The sequence below is a fragment of the Ictidomys tridecemlineatus genome, chromosome 11, assembly GCF_052094955.1.
Source record: "Ictidomys tridecemlineatus isolate mIctTri1 chromosome 11, mIctTri1.hap1, whole genome shotgun sequence".
NCBI lineage: Eukaryota > Metazoa > Chordata > Mammalia > Rodentia > Sciuridae > Ictidomys > Ictidomys tridecemlineatus.
This window is the reverse complement of record NC_135487.1, coordinates 55822040-55840743: the sequence shown is the minus strand read 5'-3', so window position 1 is coordinate 55840743 and position 18704 is coordinate 55822040. Positions and strand designations below refer to the sequence as shown.

The window sequence follows — 18704 nt, the reverse complement described above, 5'->3', positions numbered from 1 at the left end:
AAATTCACCAGCACAGACTGCCATAGTCCCAGTCGCCTACAATCAGGCAGTGAATGGGAATAATTTAATGAGCTGAAGCGAGTGGGCAGAGGGAACTCTCTAGTGACATGCTGTAAAGGAGCTACAGCCTGTGGTACAGATAGATCATTCTGGAAAGAATCTTGCAGACAGACTAGCACAGTGCTGAGCACACAGAGACAGCGTCTCTGTAAACCTAGGCACCAGGCCTCCTCAGCCAAACCACCAACAGCCACAGAGTACACAATCCATCCACAGAAGAAGACCAAAAACTGGACTGTGTTCAAGTGTCTGTGAATAACCACTCACAACAATCCTTTTACCATAAATGCCACAGTAAAATAACTTGGTCTAAGAAACTTTCTTTACACACACACACACACACACACACACACACACACACACACACACACTTTCAGTGTCTTACTGAATTCTTTAAAAATGTTCTGTAATGTGCCTTAAAAAATAACACTGTTTTAACTGAAATTCTTAGGCTTTAATATCCAGAGAGAGGACCAGCTTTGCTAGCAACTTGAATACCATATACATTTGGCACTTTGCAAGAATTCAGCAAAACTACAAGCTTACGTGAAACATGAGCAAAAGGACTTATTTCAGGCAGGAAGACCTCCAGCAGCATAAGGATCAATCCTCGGGTTGACAAGAGCTAAGGTGTCTGAGAAAGACCCATCAGTAGATGCGTCTACATTTCCAGAAAAGGCCCATACTTTGCTGGGGATGAAAGTCAGTGTGTTAAATGGAGTTGAGCATTAATTGGAATCAAAAGCAAAAGAGTTCAGTATCACCTAACATATGGAAGTTTTCAAATAAATGTTTCTACTTTTCTCCCTTCCACACAAAGATTCACTTTTTTAAATATTGCTTCTCCACCTAGATTAAAAGCTTTGTCTCTAGTAAAGGAACTTACAGCAATCCCTAGTGTGAGAGAGAAGATTATTTTCAGCAGGTCATACTTTTCAGAGTTCCCCAGTTCATGTACAATGTCTGCTCCCTCCAGTACTAGTTTAGCATAACTGCCAAACACTGCATCCCACACAACTGGATTCCCCCCGTACCTCTTAGGCTCCATATGCAGCTGTATGCCCAACCTAGTCTCTGCTTGTTTCACTGCTAGCTGCTTACTCAGTGACCTTCAGAGGCTGACCACTGGGCACAGCAGCTTTTATTTCTCCCTCTAAATCAGCAGTGACTGATAGATGTGGGAGCAGAAAATCACTGACCCCTTATCAAGAGATAGGACAAACTTTGCAGTATCTTTCATGCTCTGGAGTTCCCTTGAGGATCAATTTGAGACTAGATTCACCTGAAATTACAAAGCTTCTTGGCTTCTTCTTTCCTTTTTTCCTTTCTTCTTCATCCTACATTTTGCTCCCTTATTGGTTTCTCCTGAGGGCAAATCCTTAATAATTAACTTACATAGAAGTCCCTGATGCAGGGTCTGCTTCTAGGAGCACTCAACACAAAACGGCCCTTCCTAATGACTCATTCATTCATTCAGAAATGTTCCCTGTCTAGGTTTTCCTCAGTGCAGTGAAGAAGAGTAACACATAGGTAGATGAAATACAACCATAAATGTCCTCAAGGTATTATGTGGGACATAAGTGACTACATATTTTAGAGTAAAGTAAAACAAAGTTATGAGCGCATGCCATCTCCCCTGTCAAAGTGGCTTATACCTAGTAGATCCTCATGAGTGCTAAAATATTTGGTCATTCCTTGACTGCATGCTGTTAGCCCTTGAGGAAGAGTCAATTGTATGCCTACGATTTTATTTTATTCGATACTTACTGGACTTCATGAACCAGAGTATGAGAAACAAATGTACAGGCTAATAAGTACAATATGATACGTACACCTTGAATAATGTACAAAATGCTGTGAAATATGAAAGAAGGAAAAGTACCTTTTTAAGAAAATTGAAGGATATGCCTTATAAATAGAATTAATTCTGGAGAGAGGTGGAGAGAAGCATTTTAGAAAGAGGGAATAGTACACTCCATAGCAGTTAGGGATGAAAAAACACTGGCTGGTCTTTGGAAGAGAGAACAATGGTTTAGGGATTGAAGCTCAGTTTGCATGCAAATTAGAGGCAGAAAATCAATCTGGATAATCTGGAGGTGGAGGCTGGAGTCACTAGGTGGTGGACCCGAGGTAATTCAGGGCTTTATCCTACAGCAATGTATTTGCAGTTGACTGATGTTTGTCTTAGAGAGATAGGAAGACAAGATGTGAGGGAAGGGGAGGGGGGATAGTAGGGGATAGGAAAGGTAGCAGAATACAACAATTACTAATAGGGCATTATGTAAAATTGTGGATGTGTAACCGATGTGATTCTGCAATCTGCATTTGGGGTAAAATTGGGAGTTCATAACCCTCTTCAATCTAATGTATGAAATATGATATGATATGATATGTCAAGAGCTTTGTAATGTTGTGAACAACCAATAAAAAAAAGTTTGAAAAAAAAGGGACATGTTAAAGAGAAGAAAAACTGGGGTTGGAAAGAGTAACTAGAAGTGTATCATTAGGTTAAATTAGATATAAAATTCTCAATATAGAAAGATTTTTTAAAAAGAAGACTTTATTTTTTAGAGTAGTTCACAGCAGAATTGAATAGAAGGTACAGACATTTCCCATATACACCCTGCCCTCATACACACATAGCCTCCCCCATTAAGGACATCACCCCCCAGAGTGGTGCATTCTTTAAAATCAATAAACCTGCATTGACACAGAATCACACACAGCTCCTAGTTCACTCTAGGTACACTTTTGGTGCTGTGTAATGCTGTGGGCTTGGACAAATGTCTAAGACACATATTCACCCTTAGAGTATCCAACATAATTGTTTCACCATGTAGAGCATAGGTTTTTTAGGGGAAGTTATTTGACCTATCAAAAATGATAATTTCATATGGTTCAAACTGATAGTCTAGCCAGGAATGAGGGCGAGAATCTAAACACCAGAAAAGAGGAGTGAAATAAAGAAGCTCTATAAGAAAGAAAATTGACAGCCTGAAATGAGTGATCCCCCTGTGGCAAAGGCAGAGGAAGCTGAGAAAGGCTCAGGTGACAGCAAAGTAAAGGTCTCCATTGAGAATGACTGGGTAAATAGCAGAGAGGGCTCTGAGGGGAAGTGAGAACTCACAGGAGGAGTACCTTGCACAGCGCAATAAGGACCATGCCTGCTTCAGAACCCCGTGGTACTTCACCAATTACCTGGCAGGCCTCATCCTTTATGCTTTCTCTGCTATTTGATGTGAGACAAGCCATGATGTCCAAATTCCTAAGGTTGTAGCTAGTAGTGAAGTCTAGCTAACAAGTAATGTGAGTTCAAGAGTTTACTTAGTTAACACAGGTCTCTAAACAAGAATCCAGTAGCAAGACAGCTGGAGAAAACTGGTGGTTCTTGAAGGCAGGAACCTGTCCTAAAAGGTTGTTTTTTAGCATATATATATTTTTTCCCCATCAGAGTACAAAAGGGGCTTTGATGGTTTTACGGAATAACTAGGAAAACCTGATATTTTTCTTCCCCCAAGTCTGACTATTCTTCCAGAGTCATAATAGTTCAGTGAAAATTGCTGAACTTTTCTATTGGACAAAATGTGAATTTGGGGGGGCTGCATAAAAGACATGTCATTTCAGAATGTTTTAAGCACGACCTTCCTAAAGTAGAAATCATCCATTTGTTGAACACAGTCAAGAATTGGAAAACTACATGTCCAAGTGGAGAACTTATGCAATGTTATGCCAGCTAGAGTAAATATGCAAAGGCGAGCTTTATCACGTGTTTGAAAGAAAAAATCCTCTAGCAAAAAAAAAAAAAAAGACTGACCTAGAAAACATTGGGTTTCATTTCTTTCTGGTTTTGCTCGTAACAGTTTCTTGTAAGAATTTCATTTCATTCTGCTTTTTCTTGTAAGAGTATTACTGGAAAATGTTTAAAAATAGTTTTCAATTATGACAAAATATTTTCTTAGAATTTTCCCATTACATTCAAGGAATTTAGACTATAACTAGGAGAATACCACTGAGGGATGGGCTTCAGGACCCGTTTTGCAGCATTATTTATTCATGCCACAAATATTTACTGACTCTGACCTATGTGCTAGGTGAGTGGTAGCGGTTGGAGATACAATGGTGTGCAAAATCAGACAGACTTCCTGCCTTCATGAAGCTTATAGCCTAGATATACTGACAAACAATCAATCACAAAATAGCTATTAGTTTCAAACTACACAGAGTTCCTAAAAAGGAACATAGTGATGGTTACATGTGTGTGGGGGGCAGACCTAGTCAACAGGATGTCCTCTGAGGAGGTGATTTTTCAAGTTGAGACCTGTGAGACGAGTAGGAGTCAGTCAGAAGATGAAGGAATAGAAGATCACTCCAGGCAGGAGAAATTGCCAGTGCAAAGGAGTATAGACCTGTGCATAATGTTCAAAGATGGCTAGTGTGGCTTGAGTGCCCAAGAACAAAAGGGCAAAAAGTTTTGAAACAAGGATACAGTTTCAGCCAGAGTCCAGATCAAACAGGGCGTGTGAGTTAAGGTTCTAGTCTTTACCCTAAGAGCAGTAGGAAGTCATAAAAAATAATAAGCTGGAGAGTGCTGGAATTAGATTTGCCTACATCAAATCATTTCAAGTCAAAGACTTTTTAGTCGGCATTTAATGAACTCTGAGCTAGCTGCTCTTGAGGTTTAGAAGTTGATGTCATAGCATAGGAGGAATGAAAAGCGTCAATCAAAGCACAGAGTTGAGAATGAGATGGTCTTGGGGAGATAACAGTGAAGACATCTTTATTTACTAGATGATAACCAATGTGAGTTGATATGTGGGTTTTGGTTTTCTTTAGAATGTTCAAGGAAGTATCATCTGACAAAAGGAGTCATGATCAATAATTCTGTCCCTGAAACCTTCTGTCTGTTCACAGATCAGGTATCACACAAACAACTACGCATCCAGCTCCACCTCCTTACCCCACCAGTGCTCCTCAACCTTGATGTGGAGTGACCACTTGGAAAGGTGAGAGTTAGAAGCTGCCTAGGTTTACACTGTAGCCGTCTGTTATCTTTCTGCTCTGCTTTGAGTTCATGCTTTGAAGGCAGAGTATCTCTAAGAATCAAAGTGCAAATGAAAGCATACACATGTGATTAAAGAGTACCAGATTCCTTAGAAGAGCTATTGTTGCTTTTACCTCTACTTAAATTTCCTCTAAGACCTTTATGTGATGGGCTCCAGTCTGGTCTTGTGACAGACCAATTCTGCCATGAAAAAGCCTGCATGTCACTAATTTTCCATAATAAGGACACTCTCCGGGAGTATTTTAAGGTTAAGCTACTGTTTTAATTAGACATCAGAATCCAGCGTGTTCACCATATGGCTAGCATGCTCTCGGTCACCCTTCTGATTAGATTTATTTTGTATGAAATGTGCGTGTCAGTGGATGTACACTCCAGAAAGCAGAACACAATGCCAACTGGGATGCATGGTTGGCTATATTAAAATTTGACTATTAGTTTTCTCCCTTGAACACCTTTTTTTCTATATTTTTGTTAGGGACTACAGGAGCCATAGGATTAACTGAAAAAGCCCTTTGGCTATTACAGCATTATGTGATCTATTTTTTTTTAAGAAAGAATGTAAATGGAAATGTTAAATTATTTTTTTCAAAGACCGCACACTTGACTTATCAAATAATTTGACCTTTTCCTTTTAATGGAAAGAAAATATTCTCACATTATTTCATTTTTTGGTTATTGGCAGGTATGCTAACTCCTTTACTCGTACAGTGGTTATTATGAGTGTGGACAGTTTAGCAGCTTAATTGCCTTGCCTGTTTGTCCTCCCATGATCAGAGCAAGAGAGAGATAGTCGCTTCTGTTTTTCAGGGGAAGAATTGAATGTGTTTTTCCATGGAGATAGGTAGCTAGGCCTACATGGTGAGAATAAGCTGGCTGATTCTGGGAAACAGGTTGAAAATCACGAGGCCAATACAGATTTTCACTCAACTGACCTTTAGAATCCTGCACCCCCCTTTTTTAAAAAAAAAATATCTGTGAGATATGAACACATGTACCTGGCATTGTTTTTGCTATCAATGCAGATTCCCCTGGGGTGGGTGGGGAGTGAAGGGAAAAGAAGGAAGCCTGGTTCCCATCTCATTCTTTTTTTTTTTTTTTTGGTAGGTTCACTTTAATGCTGCCTTTAATTTTCCAAAGTCAACCTTATTGTACTTTCCTTGCATTATGAAAAATAAGCCAGGTTGTATTATGGAAACTTTGGAAAATGAAAATAATTAGAAAGAAAGGATGCTTACTAAATGCTATTTCCACTACTCAAGCAAAATCTATCTATATTAGTATATTTTTTGTGTTCTTTTTTCCCCTGTACTTTTCTTGATTTTGTTTCTATGATTATGACATTATATATGCACTTTTGAATCTTGTTCTTATTTCATTTAATATAAACATTTCTTAGACTACTTGCGAATTCTTTGTAAAGCTACTTTAATATTTATTTGAGTCTATCAAGAGTGTACTATAGTTTCCTTAACCATAATCTGTGGTCACATTTGGCACCGTCAAAATAATACTGCATTGGCAGAGGTCAAAAGCAGAGGTGTGTACAACAGTCATTAATATGCCATTATGTAAAAATGTGAGTATGTAACAGAAGTGAGTCTGTATTATGTATTTGGGGAGTTCAAAACCCAATTGAGTCGAATGTATGAAAGATGATATGTCTTGAGCTCTGTAATGTTTTGAACAATCAATAAAAAAAAAAAGCAGAGGTGTAGTTAGTATTTCTGATTTTTTGTTTTTGCCATAAGAAGACTTAAAAAAATAAAAAGTAATTAGAAAGAAAGGAAGCTTTACTAAGTGCTATTTCCACTACTCAGATACATGTTATCAGACTGCTTTCCAAAAGAATTATCAGAGGTTTAAAATTTCATAAGCTGTATCAGAGTTTCTGCTTTGCTTCACTCTAACCAGTTCTGTATATTATCTTAAAAAATAAATATCAAGCCGGGTGCAGTGGCACATGCCTGTAATCCCAGCGGCTCGGGAAGTTGAAACAGGAGGATGGCGAGTTGAAAGCCTGCCTCAACAAGGGTGAGGCACTAAGCAACTCAGTGAGACCCTGTCTCTAAATGAAATACAAAATGGGGCTGGGGATGTGGCTCAGTAGTTGAGTGCCCCTGTGTTCAATCCCCAGTAAAATAAATAAATAAATAAATAAATAAATAAATAAATATCACAATTTGTGGGATTAATAAGAGAAACATTGTATTTTATAGCTATTTCACTTTGCCCTCTTCCTTATTTCTTTTTAGATGATAGTTATATATTTGTTGGGACTTGTTTTATGACAAGTTTATTTGTCATTTGATATACCTATAATTGCTTTTGTTTATAAAATGCACATAATTATTTCAAATGTTTTATCTACATAAAGCATATGTATTTCTTACTTATATATTGCTCCTTATACCAATACAAAATTTAAAAAATTATCCCTATTAGAGTTTATTGCATCTTTCTCTCTGTATTCTAACAGATAATGAAAGAACAGAGCTGGACTTATAGCGCAGTTCCTGCTTCCCCGAGTCTGTGCGTTTCTTTCCAACCAAGAAGAACATTATGTTTTTTGGACTGTATCTTTATTTTTGTCTCATTTTTCTATTTTAGTTTTTTTTTTCTTGTCAGTAATACACTCGGAGAGCAGTTTTATTGTTATAACCCATGCCTCCGAATGTTAAATTCATTTCTTGGGAGATTCTGAGCAAGCTTGAAGAAGCTGAGTAGGATTCCATTGAGGACGATTTATGGAAAAGACAAACAAAAGAATGACTCACATTTCAAGAGTTTCCTCCAACTTGAAACATTTATCCGAATCTTAACTAAGGTGGACAGCTGTTCATTTTATAATGATTTTGATTTTGCAATATGAATTTGAAAAATCAGTGTATATTTTGACAGTGAAAAGTCAATGCATGGAGAGCAAGAATTCTATTAAGAGGACATGAACTTAATGAGACAGAAAACAAGCCTAGTGAGGGCAGGAGGGTCTCTGTGGAGATGTGGTGTCCCTCTGGGCTTAGTTCAGAAATAAACGTTCTTCAGTTTAAATTCTGGTTATAGGTCATTAGGAAATTCAGGATTGCTTAACTGCTATTTCTTTGCTTTTAAAGACAAAGGATTGATGCAGCTAAGGGCATCCTTGATGTGTTATAAACAGTTAGGAGGCTATCAGGTTATTCAGTTAAAGCAACAAAAAAATAAATTCATACATAGCCTTCTAGTTATATCTTCATTTTTATCCTACTTTTGAATCACTATCAGTTTGAGATTTCTTCTCAGGCAGCATACAAAAAGGCAAAATTAGTAAATGACAGTTATTCTGCATCAATTTTTGTTACTTTTTTGTGAAATAAAAGGATCTTCTTTGTATTGCAATAAAAAAATTCTGTGGACTTTTAAAAAATATTTTGAGTCATTTAATAGCTTTCAACTGACATGCCTTCACCTGCTTTTAAATCCAATCAATGTGTCTTCCTTGCTGTTCCCCCATTTCTGCCTCTGCTCCCCTGACCCTGTTCACTGAGTGCATCACAGGTTTACCATGTTGTCACCTCTGAGAACATGAGAAAGGGGTAAAAATATGGCCTTCGAAGTCTCACCAGAGGAGCCTAAACTGGCTCCATTGTCATTCATCAACTAGATTAAGCCAATTGTAGAGTTACTTTTCTCAAAAAGCTGAATCAATTATGAATTAGCTATAAACTACATATTTTCTTTCAAGCCTACATTTGAAATTGTTTTAACTAGCACCAATCTTATGCTTTACACAATTCTTCAGGTTTAAGTTCAGTGGATTTTATGAAGCACATAGATTTTGCCTCCAATATAAAAATATCTGTGTTCCTTGTGTTAGTCAGACTTTTGTCACTGTGACAAAATACCTCAGAAAACTGACTTAAAGGAGACAAAATTTAATTTTGTCTTATGGTTTCAGTGCATGGTCACTTGCACCCATACTTTGGGTCTGTGCCATGGCAGAAGAACATCATGGTGAAGAGCAGGTGATATAGCGAAGCTGGTCATCTTATGATATCCAAGAAGCCAAGAGAAAGGTGGGGTTTGGGGGTGAGGAAGGGACCAGGATCCTAATATGCCTTTCAAGGGCATGCCCCTATAACCTAACTTCCTTCCATCTTTTCCCATCCCCTAAAGATTCTATCACCTTCCAAAAGTACACAGGCTGGTGACAACGCCTTTAGCCTATGGTACTGTGGGTATGTGTGTAAGATCCAAACTATAACACTACTGTTTACTTATATTTCCCCATGGTTCATCTATGTCATTATCTTGCTGCCATGTATCTATCATCTTGTTATTACAAAAGATGACTGTTTAGGGCTGAGGATATAGCTCAGTTGGTAGAGTGCTTGCCTTTGATCCCTAGCACCAAAAAACAAAACAAACTAACAAAAGATGTCTGTTTATAGAGGGTTTGCCTATGTCTCATTGTTAATATAGTAAGAATTTAGATTCAAACTCGATTTTATTGATTCCAGGTGTACTTCTCTTAATGCAGCACAGTAGGATATGAGATTTGCTACAATGATATTCTGCTTAAGAATCACAAACTCTGAGTGGATAAAGCAGCAGCAGCTGCAGCAGTAGCTAAATCAGATAAAAAAGATCAGAAGAGGTCTACAGCAGGCAAGAAACCTGTGATAAAGAATCTGGGAAAGAAGGCTGTTGGTGTTAAGGAGAAGAAGCCTGTGGGGGAAAAGGCTGCACCTGCCAAGAAACCAACAGCTGAAAAGAAACCTGTTGCAGAAGAGAAAAAAAGTCTGTTGCATAAACTCTTAAAAATCTGTTTGATTCCATAAGTTCAAATAATTTTAGACAGTTTATTTTGAATAAAGAGCTGACTAAAGATGCAGTGAATAAAAAAAGACAACATAATGCAGCAGTAAAAGGATGGGTTTTGGAATCAAACTTGGATTTAAATATGGCTATTTCACTCATAAACTCTGTGACCCTGAGAAAGTTAATCTCATTGAGTTTCAATCAACTAATCTATAAAAGGAAGATGATGCTACTTACCCGTAGGGTAAGTAACACACGTACTTACTCAGTTAAATATTTGCAGGGATGAAATTTTTATTCAGACTTATCTCCAACTATTTAATGAGCTCACAGTTTCAACAATGGACTGGCTTCATGACTGGTGGATGTAAATATCATGGACAGAATCCACTTCAAAATCCTGTGTACTATTCTTATTTATAATGTCCTATAATTATTTTGGCTGTGCAAAACCTACCTAACTTCCACATGTTCAAATCTTACCTTGCTCTTAGGCCTTGAGTAATTTAATTATCTTTGTTCTCTGTCACCTCTATCCCCAACTCTACATGGTACTAATTTGATGATTTTGCATTTTTCTTTAAATATTCCATTTCCCTTGACAAAATTCTAGTTCATGGTGGATTAGAGACCCTTTTCTTATATTTTCTTCATAAATATCTTAGCACTAGTATAATGTCTGACTCCTAGAAAGATGCTATTTCCTTAGTAAATTATTAGCAAAGGTAATATTTATATACAAGATAAGCAACCTAAAATTCAAATGAATATGATAGAAAGCACTTTGTTTCCATATTATTGCTGAAATTGGGAAATTTCATATTAAAATTTCCTGATTTAGAAATGTCACATCATAGGGGCTGGGAATGTGGCTCAAGTGGTAGTGTGTTCGCCTGGCATGTGTGAGGCACTGGTTTCGATCCTCAGCACCCCATAAAAATAAAATAAAGATATTGTGTTCATCTAAAAAAATCAAAAAATAAATATTTAAATATTTAAAAAACCATTTTTAAAAAGTCACATCATGGTAATGAAGAATAATTACATTCAGTTTAATATAATAGTGTTTATTAAAGCTATTTGTGTAAAGAAGTAAATAATGAAATAATTGGAAAACAATGATTAGCAAAGATAGTTTGAAATCTGATGTAGAGAAAAATATATGTCAGTATAAAATACTTTTGATACATTTTTAAGTTGATTTTAGTTTTTAGAGCAGTTTATGTTCAAAGAAGGATTAAGTGTAAATAAAAAAGGATATTTTTGTTTGTAATGCATAGAAACCTATCCACTGCACAGTAAGTTCACCTAAAATAAAGATTCTGTCATATATGTACTCCAATATTCTGGATCATGTTTTAGCAGCACACTTAATAAAAAGTGCGTTCACCTTCATTTCCATTCTTTAGTAAACACAGACTCTCATCATTATATATTTAGGTTATAATGAGGCTAGAACTAATCGTCTGTAAGATGAGGTCCTTAAGAACTCTGCCCCAAAATGTCACATATGGAGAAAGGTGGCTGGCACCCAGTTTTAATGTTATTACAGGAATTAGTGTAACACTCCTTGGAATACACATAAAAACCTGGAACACTGGTATGCTTATAAGTGGGCTATGGAGACTTGGTTCCCGACTGTACACATATAATACCTTCTGTGTATGTTTAGACCTAAGACTTGGCACTGGAAGAAATGAGCTCCAGACTCCAACCTCTATTCTATAACAACTCTGATGCTTTCATTCAGCACTAATGCAAACCAATGTGGAAGAAAACAAAGAGGCCAGTTGTGCTGCTCCCAAGTGAGATGGGGCAGGCTAATGTGCAAGACAGGCCAAGTCCTGCCCAGATCTCAGAACTGGGCCAGGTAAGAAAACAGGCAGTGTTAGGGTCAGGAGCTCAGGCTCTTACCAGAAGCTATCTTTATCCAAATTCTCACAAAACGGAGAAAAGTAGAGTGATTTGTCTTTTTGCTTTGTTTTGTTTATTCTAATTTGTTATATATGACAGCAGAATGTATTACAATTCATATTACACATATATAGCATAATTTTCATGTCTCTGGTTGTATATAAAGTAGAGTTACACCATTTGTATCTTCATACATATACTTAGAGTAATGATGTCCATCTGGTTCCACCATCTTTCCTACCCAAATGCCCCCTTTCTTACCCTCCCACACCTTTGCCCTATCTAGTGTTTGTCTAATCTTCCAATGCTCACCCCCAACCCCATCATGAATCAATATACTTATATCAGAGAAAACATTTAGTATTTGGTTTTTTGGCCCAAATCTTTATCATGTCAGATTAGACCCCAACTTCCTTAATAAGACTCCCATAGCAAAAGAATTAAAATCAAGACTCAATAAATGGGATGGATTCAAACTAAAAATCTTCTTCTTAGGAAAAGAAACAGCGAGGTGATAAGAGAGCCTACATTTTGAGAGCAAATTTTTACCACATACATATCAGATAGAGCACTAATCTCTAGAATATATAAAGAACTCATAAATCTTAACACCCAAAAACCCAAATAACCCAATCAGTAAATGGGCCAAGGAACTGAACAGAGTGATTTGTCTTTTATTTTTTATTTCTATTTTTTTAGTTTTATTGATTTTTTAATACATGACAGTGGAATAAATGCATTACAATTCTTATTACATATATATACAATTTTTCATATCTTTGTATATAGAATATGTTCATGCTAATTCATGTCTTTATACATGTACTTTTTTGCATTACAATTCTTATTACATATATACCACAATTTTTCATATCTCTGTTTATATATAAAGTATTTTGACACCCAATTAGAGTCTTCATACGTGTACTTTGGATAATGATGTCCATCACATTCCATGGCCCTTGGTAATCCCCTGCCCCCTCCCTTTTCCTCCCACCCCTCTTCCCTATCTAGAATTCATCTAATCCTCCCATGTTCCCTGTCCCTACCCCACTATGAAGTGATTTGTCTTTTATATGTACATGCAGGTATGTGTCTTACAGTTATTTACCATGGTTTGCAAAATATATGAAAATCCAGATTTGAATTGGTCTGCCTTTTTATTATCTACAAGGAAAACTTCTTAAAAATCAAGTAAATGATAAGAAAAAGTTATTAAAAATCAATATAATTACTTAAGAGAACAAAAATTTTTTAACAACCTCAGTAGTTAGAAGTATATTAGAAAATCCTGTTGCTAGGATAATTGCCATTTGTAGTATCTTAAAAGTCTGTATATATTTTAGACTTGTTCATTATACTTTTACTTAACAATGACTAAAATGTTTAATTGCTTTTTTAAAAATCTGTGCTTGTACTTTTCATTAATCCAGGTTTTACTGGATATTTTGCTAATTTCAAAATATCTCTAGGCTCATGCTATAGATAACAGTGTTTCTCTGTTTCATGTTTTAAGGCTTTATTTTCATTATCTGAATTTTTTTATTCCAAAATAACTTATATGATACATATGTACATATATACATATGTAAATATCTAAAATTATATCTACACACATGTATTTAAGAGCTTTTGCATTGTTTAAAAAAATACTCATCCGGCCTATAAGCTTCTTGTGGGCAGGATCTGTTCCTTAAACATCTACCTATAAGGTGTAGCACAGTCAGGTCTAATAAACACAGAAATTGCTCAGTGAGGAATGATGGGTAGTCTACATGGCATGACTGAAACACATATGAGCTATGCTTAAGACAACTAGATGATGAGTTAAGACAACTAGATGAGAATGACATTTATTTGACAGTTGATTTCTGTTTGCTTTTCCTCTTTGACATTGTGGTATTTGGTCAGTCTTCAAAATTTAGAAAGCACAATGAAGCCATTTTTAGACTTCTTGAATGAAAACACACAAACTCATATACACACATATACGTGGAATTGCTGTTAGGAAAACGAGATTTAAACCTGTATCTTGGTGCAGAGGCTTGCACCTGTAGTCCTATCTACTTTGGAAGCTGAAGCAGGAGGATTGCTTGAGCCTGGGAGTTCAAGAACAGCCAGGACAACATGGTAGGACCCAGTTCTGAAATAAATTCTGTTAGAGTCTGTAACAAGTCAGGATGGCGCCTGGCATTTTGCCAGAGAAATGTTAGAGTTCATAAACAAGTCTGGATGGTGCCTGGCAAAATGCCAGAGGGAGTGGTTTGAGAAGTAACAAAAGTGAGCTATTAAGTGTGGAGATTCCTTATTGGTTGACTGCTGTATCTAGTTTATGCTAATTAAGATAAGCTGTGTGGCATGTATAAATATCAATCCGGTCCTACAATAAACGGCTTCCACTCCTGCTGTATCAACGTACACAAGTTGTTTTTCACCCCCTGGTTATTTTGCTGCAGCCAGACTGCGGCAAAATACATAAACAAATAAGCTTACATATCAATTAACTTTTCCTTTAGGCAGCTGTACTATTTCTTACGTGGGCGTAGAAGCTAATTTTAACTCTATACCTATAGGCAAATGAAGGTATTGCAGAAGATATATAGCCTATGGAATAAAATGACATGATTTATATATATATACCTTTTTGCTTCCTTGAAAAAAGTATAGTGTTCTCTTTTCAATCAGAAATAAGTATATCAGAACCTTAGCAAATAAATAATTATAATCTTTGTTGATTCCTGATTATAGTTGAAGTCAAACATTTTTATTGATTTAATTTATAACTTAAACACTAAATCCCTTTAAATGCCTTAGAGTTATAAAAGAAATGAGAACTAAGTAGTATGCACTAAAATGCTATGGCCAAAGAGGGGCAGAAGAAAATATTTGCTGAAAATTCCAATATACCAGATAAAACTAAACAAAGATTTCTAATGAAAATTAAAGGCTAAAACAGCAAGAGATGATAAAGTTTGTTGTGTGATTGGATAAAGTATGGTTTAGTAATATGTGCTCCATAAATACTTTCTCAGTTTTTTTTGTTGTTGTTGTTTTTTTTTTTTTTGGTTTTTGTTTTGTTTTTGTGTGTGTATGGTACCAGGGATTGAACCCAGAGGTGCTTAACCACTGAACCACCTCCCCAGCCCCCTTCATTTTTATTATTTTTTAATTTTAAGACAGGGTCTTGCAAGATGCTTAAGGCCTTGCAAAGTTGCTGAAGCTGGCTATGAACTTGTGGTCCTCCCACCACCGGCTCCCAAGCTGCTGGGATTATGGGCGAGCCCCTGGTCTGATTGTTATTTTTGGTGGCAGCTACTGCTGCTCTGATAGTAAAGGCTAAGAAATAGGTTTTCAGACAAAATTAGGTAAATGTCATACTAAGAAGATATGAAGGAAATGGGGGAAAAGGTATTTTTTAAAAGACTGGAAAAAAAGAGAAAAAAATGGACTTAAACTTGTTTCTATATATCTGCATATATTTAGTACTAAAAGTTTCTCTCAATCCTGCTTCTCCTTCTTTTCTGTCATGGTCTAAACCTCAGCCTCCATCATTTCCCAACTGAATTAATTCAATAATGGGCATCCTGCTTTTGATCTTGGGCTCTCAGATCATTTTCCACAATGCTACTAGAGTAAAATTATGTTAATAAAATGAAAATCTTTGTTATTCCCTTAGCACCTTTCATATTTTTTCCACGACCTTTAGGGAAAAATTTTAAAATAACTTAACCCCTCCACTGAGCTTTCTACATTCGTGTCTTGGCCTTGCCTCTGATCTTCTCTCCCACTGTCATCTTGTTTTCCAGCAATGCTGAACTGCAGTCTTCTGGTGCTGTGCTCTGCTCCATACTGTGTACTCCCATCTCCCCCTTATTGCATGACCAACCCTGACCTGGCTTTAGCTCAAGGACCATTTCCTCCAAGAAACCTTCTCTTTTGCTAAAGCATCGTTGAGTTTATAACTTGTTGGTGGAGACTACATTTGTATTTTTCTTTCCTGTTTCTGACTCGAATCTAGTTTCATTCTGTTACATATGGAACTCCAATTTTCCTAGCACCTGTTATTAAATAGGCTGTTTTCTCCAAGTTATGTTTTTGGCACCTTTGTCAAGAATCAAGTCACTGTAGGTATGCGGGTTTGTCTCTGTGTTTTATTCTACTCCACTGACCTATATTTCTGTTTTAATATAAATATAATGCTGTTTTGTCACAATGATTTTGTAGTATATTTTGAAATCAGCTATTGTGATGCTTTTTTCTCTTTTTGCTTAGAATTGTTTTGGCCATTCTGGGCCTTTTGATCTTCCATATGAATTTTAGGATTTTTTTTCCAGTTATGTGAAAAATATCTTTGACATTTTGAAGCATATTGCATTGACTCTGTAGACCACTTCTAGTAATTTGGCCATTTTAGCAATGTTGATTATGTCTATCCATGAATTTGGGAAGTCTTTCCATCTTTCACTGTCTTCTTCAGTTTTTTTATTCATAAATTAATTGGAGAGGTCTTTTACCTCTTTGGTTAGATTTATTCCTAGGCAAATTTTTAAGCTATTCTGAGTACAGTTGTTTTCCTGATTTCCTTCTTAGCAGAGTCATTATTGGTGTATAGGAAAGCTATTGATTTTTGTACATTTATTTTCTATCCTCCTACTTTGCTGAATTTATTATCTCTAGAAGTCTTCTTGTATAAACTTTAGGGTTTTATAAATATAGAATCACATCATCTGCAAACAGTAATAATCTGACTTCCCTTTCCTATTTGTATCCATTTTTTTCTTTCTCTTGCATAATTGCTCTGGCTAGAATTTCAAGTACTGTATTGAATAGGAGTGGTGACAGTGGAAATCCTTGTCTTGTTTCTGATTTTAGAGAAAATGCTTTCAATTTTTTCCTATTCAGTATGATGTTAACTTTATATTTGCTGTAGACAGTCTTTATCCTGTTGAGATAAGTTTTTCCTATTCCTAGTTTCTTCAGGGTCTGTTGTTATGAGGGGGTGTTGAATTTGTCAAAGGTTCTTTTTGCAACTTTTGAGATTAATGTTTGATTTTTATCCTTGGTTTTATTTATGTGGTGTATCACATTTACTGATTTGGGTATGTTAAACCATCCTTGCATGACTGGAATGAAATCAAATCTTTTTAATGTGTTGTCAGATTTGGTTTGCTAGTACTTTACTAAGGATTTTTCTAAATTATACTCATTAAGGATATTGGTCTATAATTTTTGTTCTTACATGTGTTCTTATCTGGTTGGGTATCAGGGAAATACTGGCTTCATAGAATAAGTTTGGAAGCATTTCCTCTCTTTATATTTAATATATTTATGTCCTCTCTTTATATTTAATTTGGAGAGCATTGGCATAAGTTCTTCAAGATCTGGCAAAATTATTCTTACAGATAAACTTTCAAAAAAAGCATAATGATCAATTAACTATTTCATTCACTAGTGAAGATCTCATCCTGAGTTCTGAATCAAAAACATATTCCTTTGGTTTCAAATTTCAACCATTGGCACGAATTCGTCTTGGTGTCTGAGAGGTCTCTGAAGACTTGGCAATCACACAGAAGATTGTTCAATGTTTGTTTCTAATCCATATATTGCTAATCTGATCCTGACATTTACGTTGTGCCAGTAAAAATCCACTGACTATAAATTATGTACCCTACCCCCACTTTTTCAAAGGAAAAATAGTGGTTGGAAAGAAATGTACTAATGTTCTAGGAAATGATGCAACTGTTTTTGGAAAAATAATGAAACGTTAAGCATATTTCTGAAGTTCTTTTTGTACCAACACTCCTTGCTATGTTTTGCAAGTCATAGTGTCTTTGCCCAACACCCAGCTGATGTTAATCTAGTACAAAGCTAAACAAATAGTTTTCTTGAAATAATTCTCTAATGTAGCCTAATCATAAATGCCTACAATTACTTAGAATATTTCTCTATACACTGACAATTGTAGGAAACAGGGGATATGTGGATATGATCCATTCACTAATATTCACCCTGTCCTATAATAACTTTAAACTTTATTCATTCTTCAAGACTATGTAAGAAACTAACCCTCACCCTCAGTGGAGGTAGCTGCCCAAACCTCTTTTCTCTCTCCAGTGAATGTGGAAGTAAGTACTTAAGATACCATAAAGAGCAAAAGTCTAATGAAGACCCAACGGCTAGATTGGGTTTTGGGAATTCTTTTTGTCTCTGGTTTACGTTAAATGTCTGGTCAATTGTCTGAAAACCAAATGTATAATTGTGCATAATGATGAGAATAGTGTCCCAAAATATATTTCTGTAAAAAAACCCCACCCTTGAATAAAGGATAAAAACAAAGACAATTGAAAATATTTCAACCAAGAAGTTCTTCTTTGGGAACTAATCATCAATTTCTAGTTATATATTCAGAAATGTTAGTGAAATTATATTTATTATATCTCTACTTGGTAAAAGACAAGGATGAATATCTCCAAGTGCTTTCCATCTCTGCTAACAGAAGAACATCAGGTCATTCAGAGAAAATAACATGTGTCCATCTGATTTTAGTATTGTTTTCCTTCGTAAGGATTTTTATCCCTTCCTCCCTCCTTCTCTGCCTCCTTCTCTCTCTCCTCTTCTTTTTTTTAAAAAAAAATTTACTTTTTTTGGGTGTAGATGGACACAACACAATGCATTTTATTTTTATATGGTGCTGAGGATTGAACCCGGGTCCCGCCCATACTAGGCAAGTGCTCCACCGCTGAGCCACAATCCCAGCCCCTCTCCTCTTCTTTCTTCAATCCTCCTTTCCTATCTTCTTCTCCTTCTTCTTTCTTCCTTTTCCTTTCCTCTTTATTTCTTTCTCCCTCTTTCTCTCTGTCTCTTTCTTCAA

At 36.0% G+C, this 18704-nt stretch overlaps 1 protein-coding gene across 4 annotated transcripts in view; it reads left to right on the top strand.

Annotated features, from left to right (window-relative positions):
- Ptger3 (prostaglandin E receptor 3) overlaps nucleotides 1-18704 on the top strand; it is a 200478-nt gene that overhangs the window by 69232 nt on the left and 112542 nt on the right. For 2 of the 4 annotated variants that reach the window (XM_078026495.1, XM_078026494.1), the window contains exon 3: nucleotides 4972-5063. The exons of 1 other annotated variant lie outside the window; for it this stretch is intronic. In XM_078026495.1, coding sequence (XP_077882621.1) covers nucleotides 4972-5063 — 92 coding nt within the window. Of the gene's footprint in view, nucleotides 1-4971; nucleotides 5064-7598; nucleotides 8526-18704 lie in introns of those variants that run through there. One more of the 4 variants, XM_005332341.5, reaches the window with a different exon arrangement.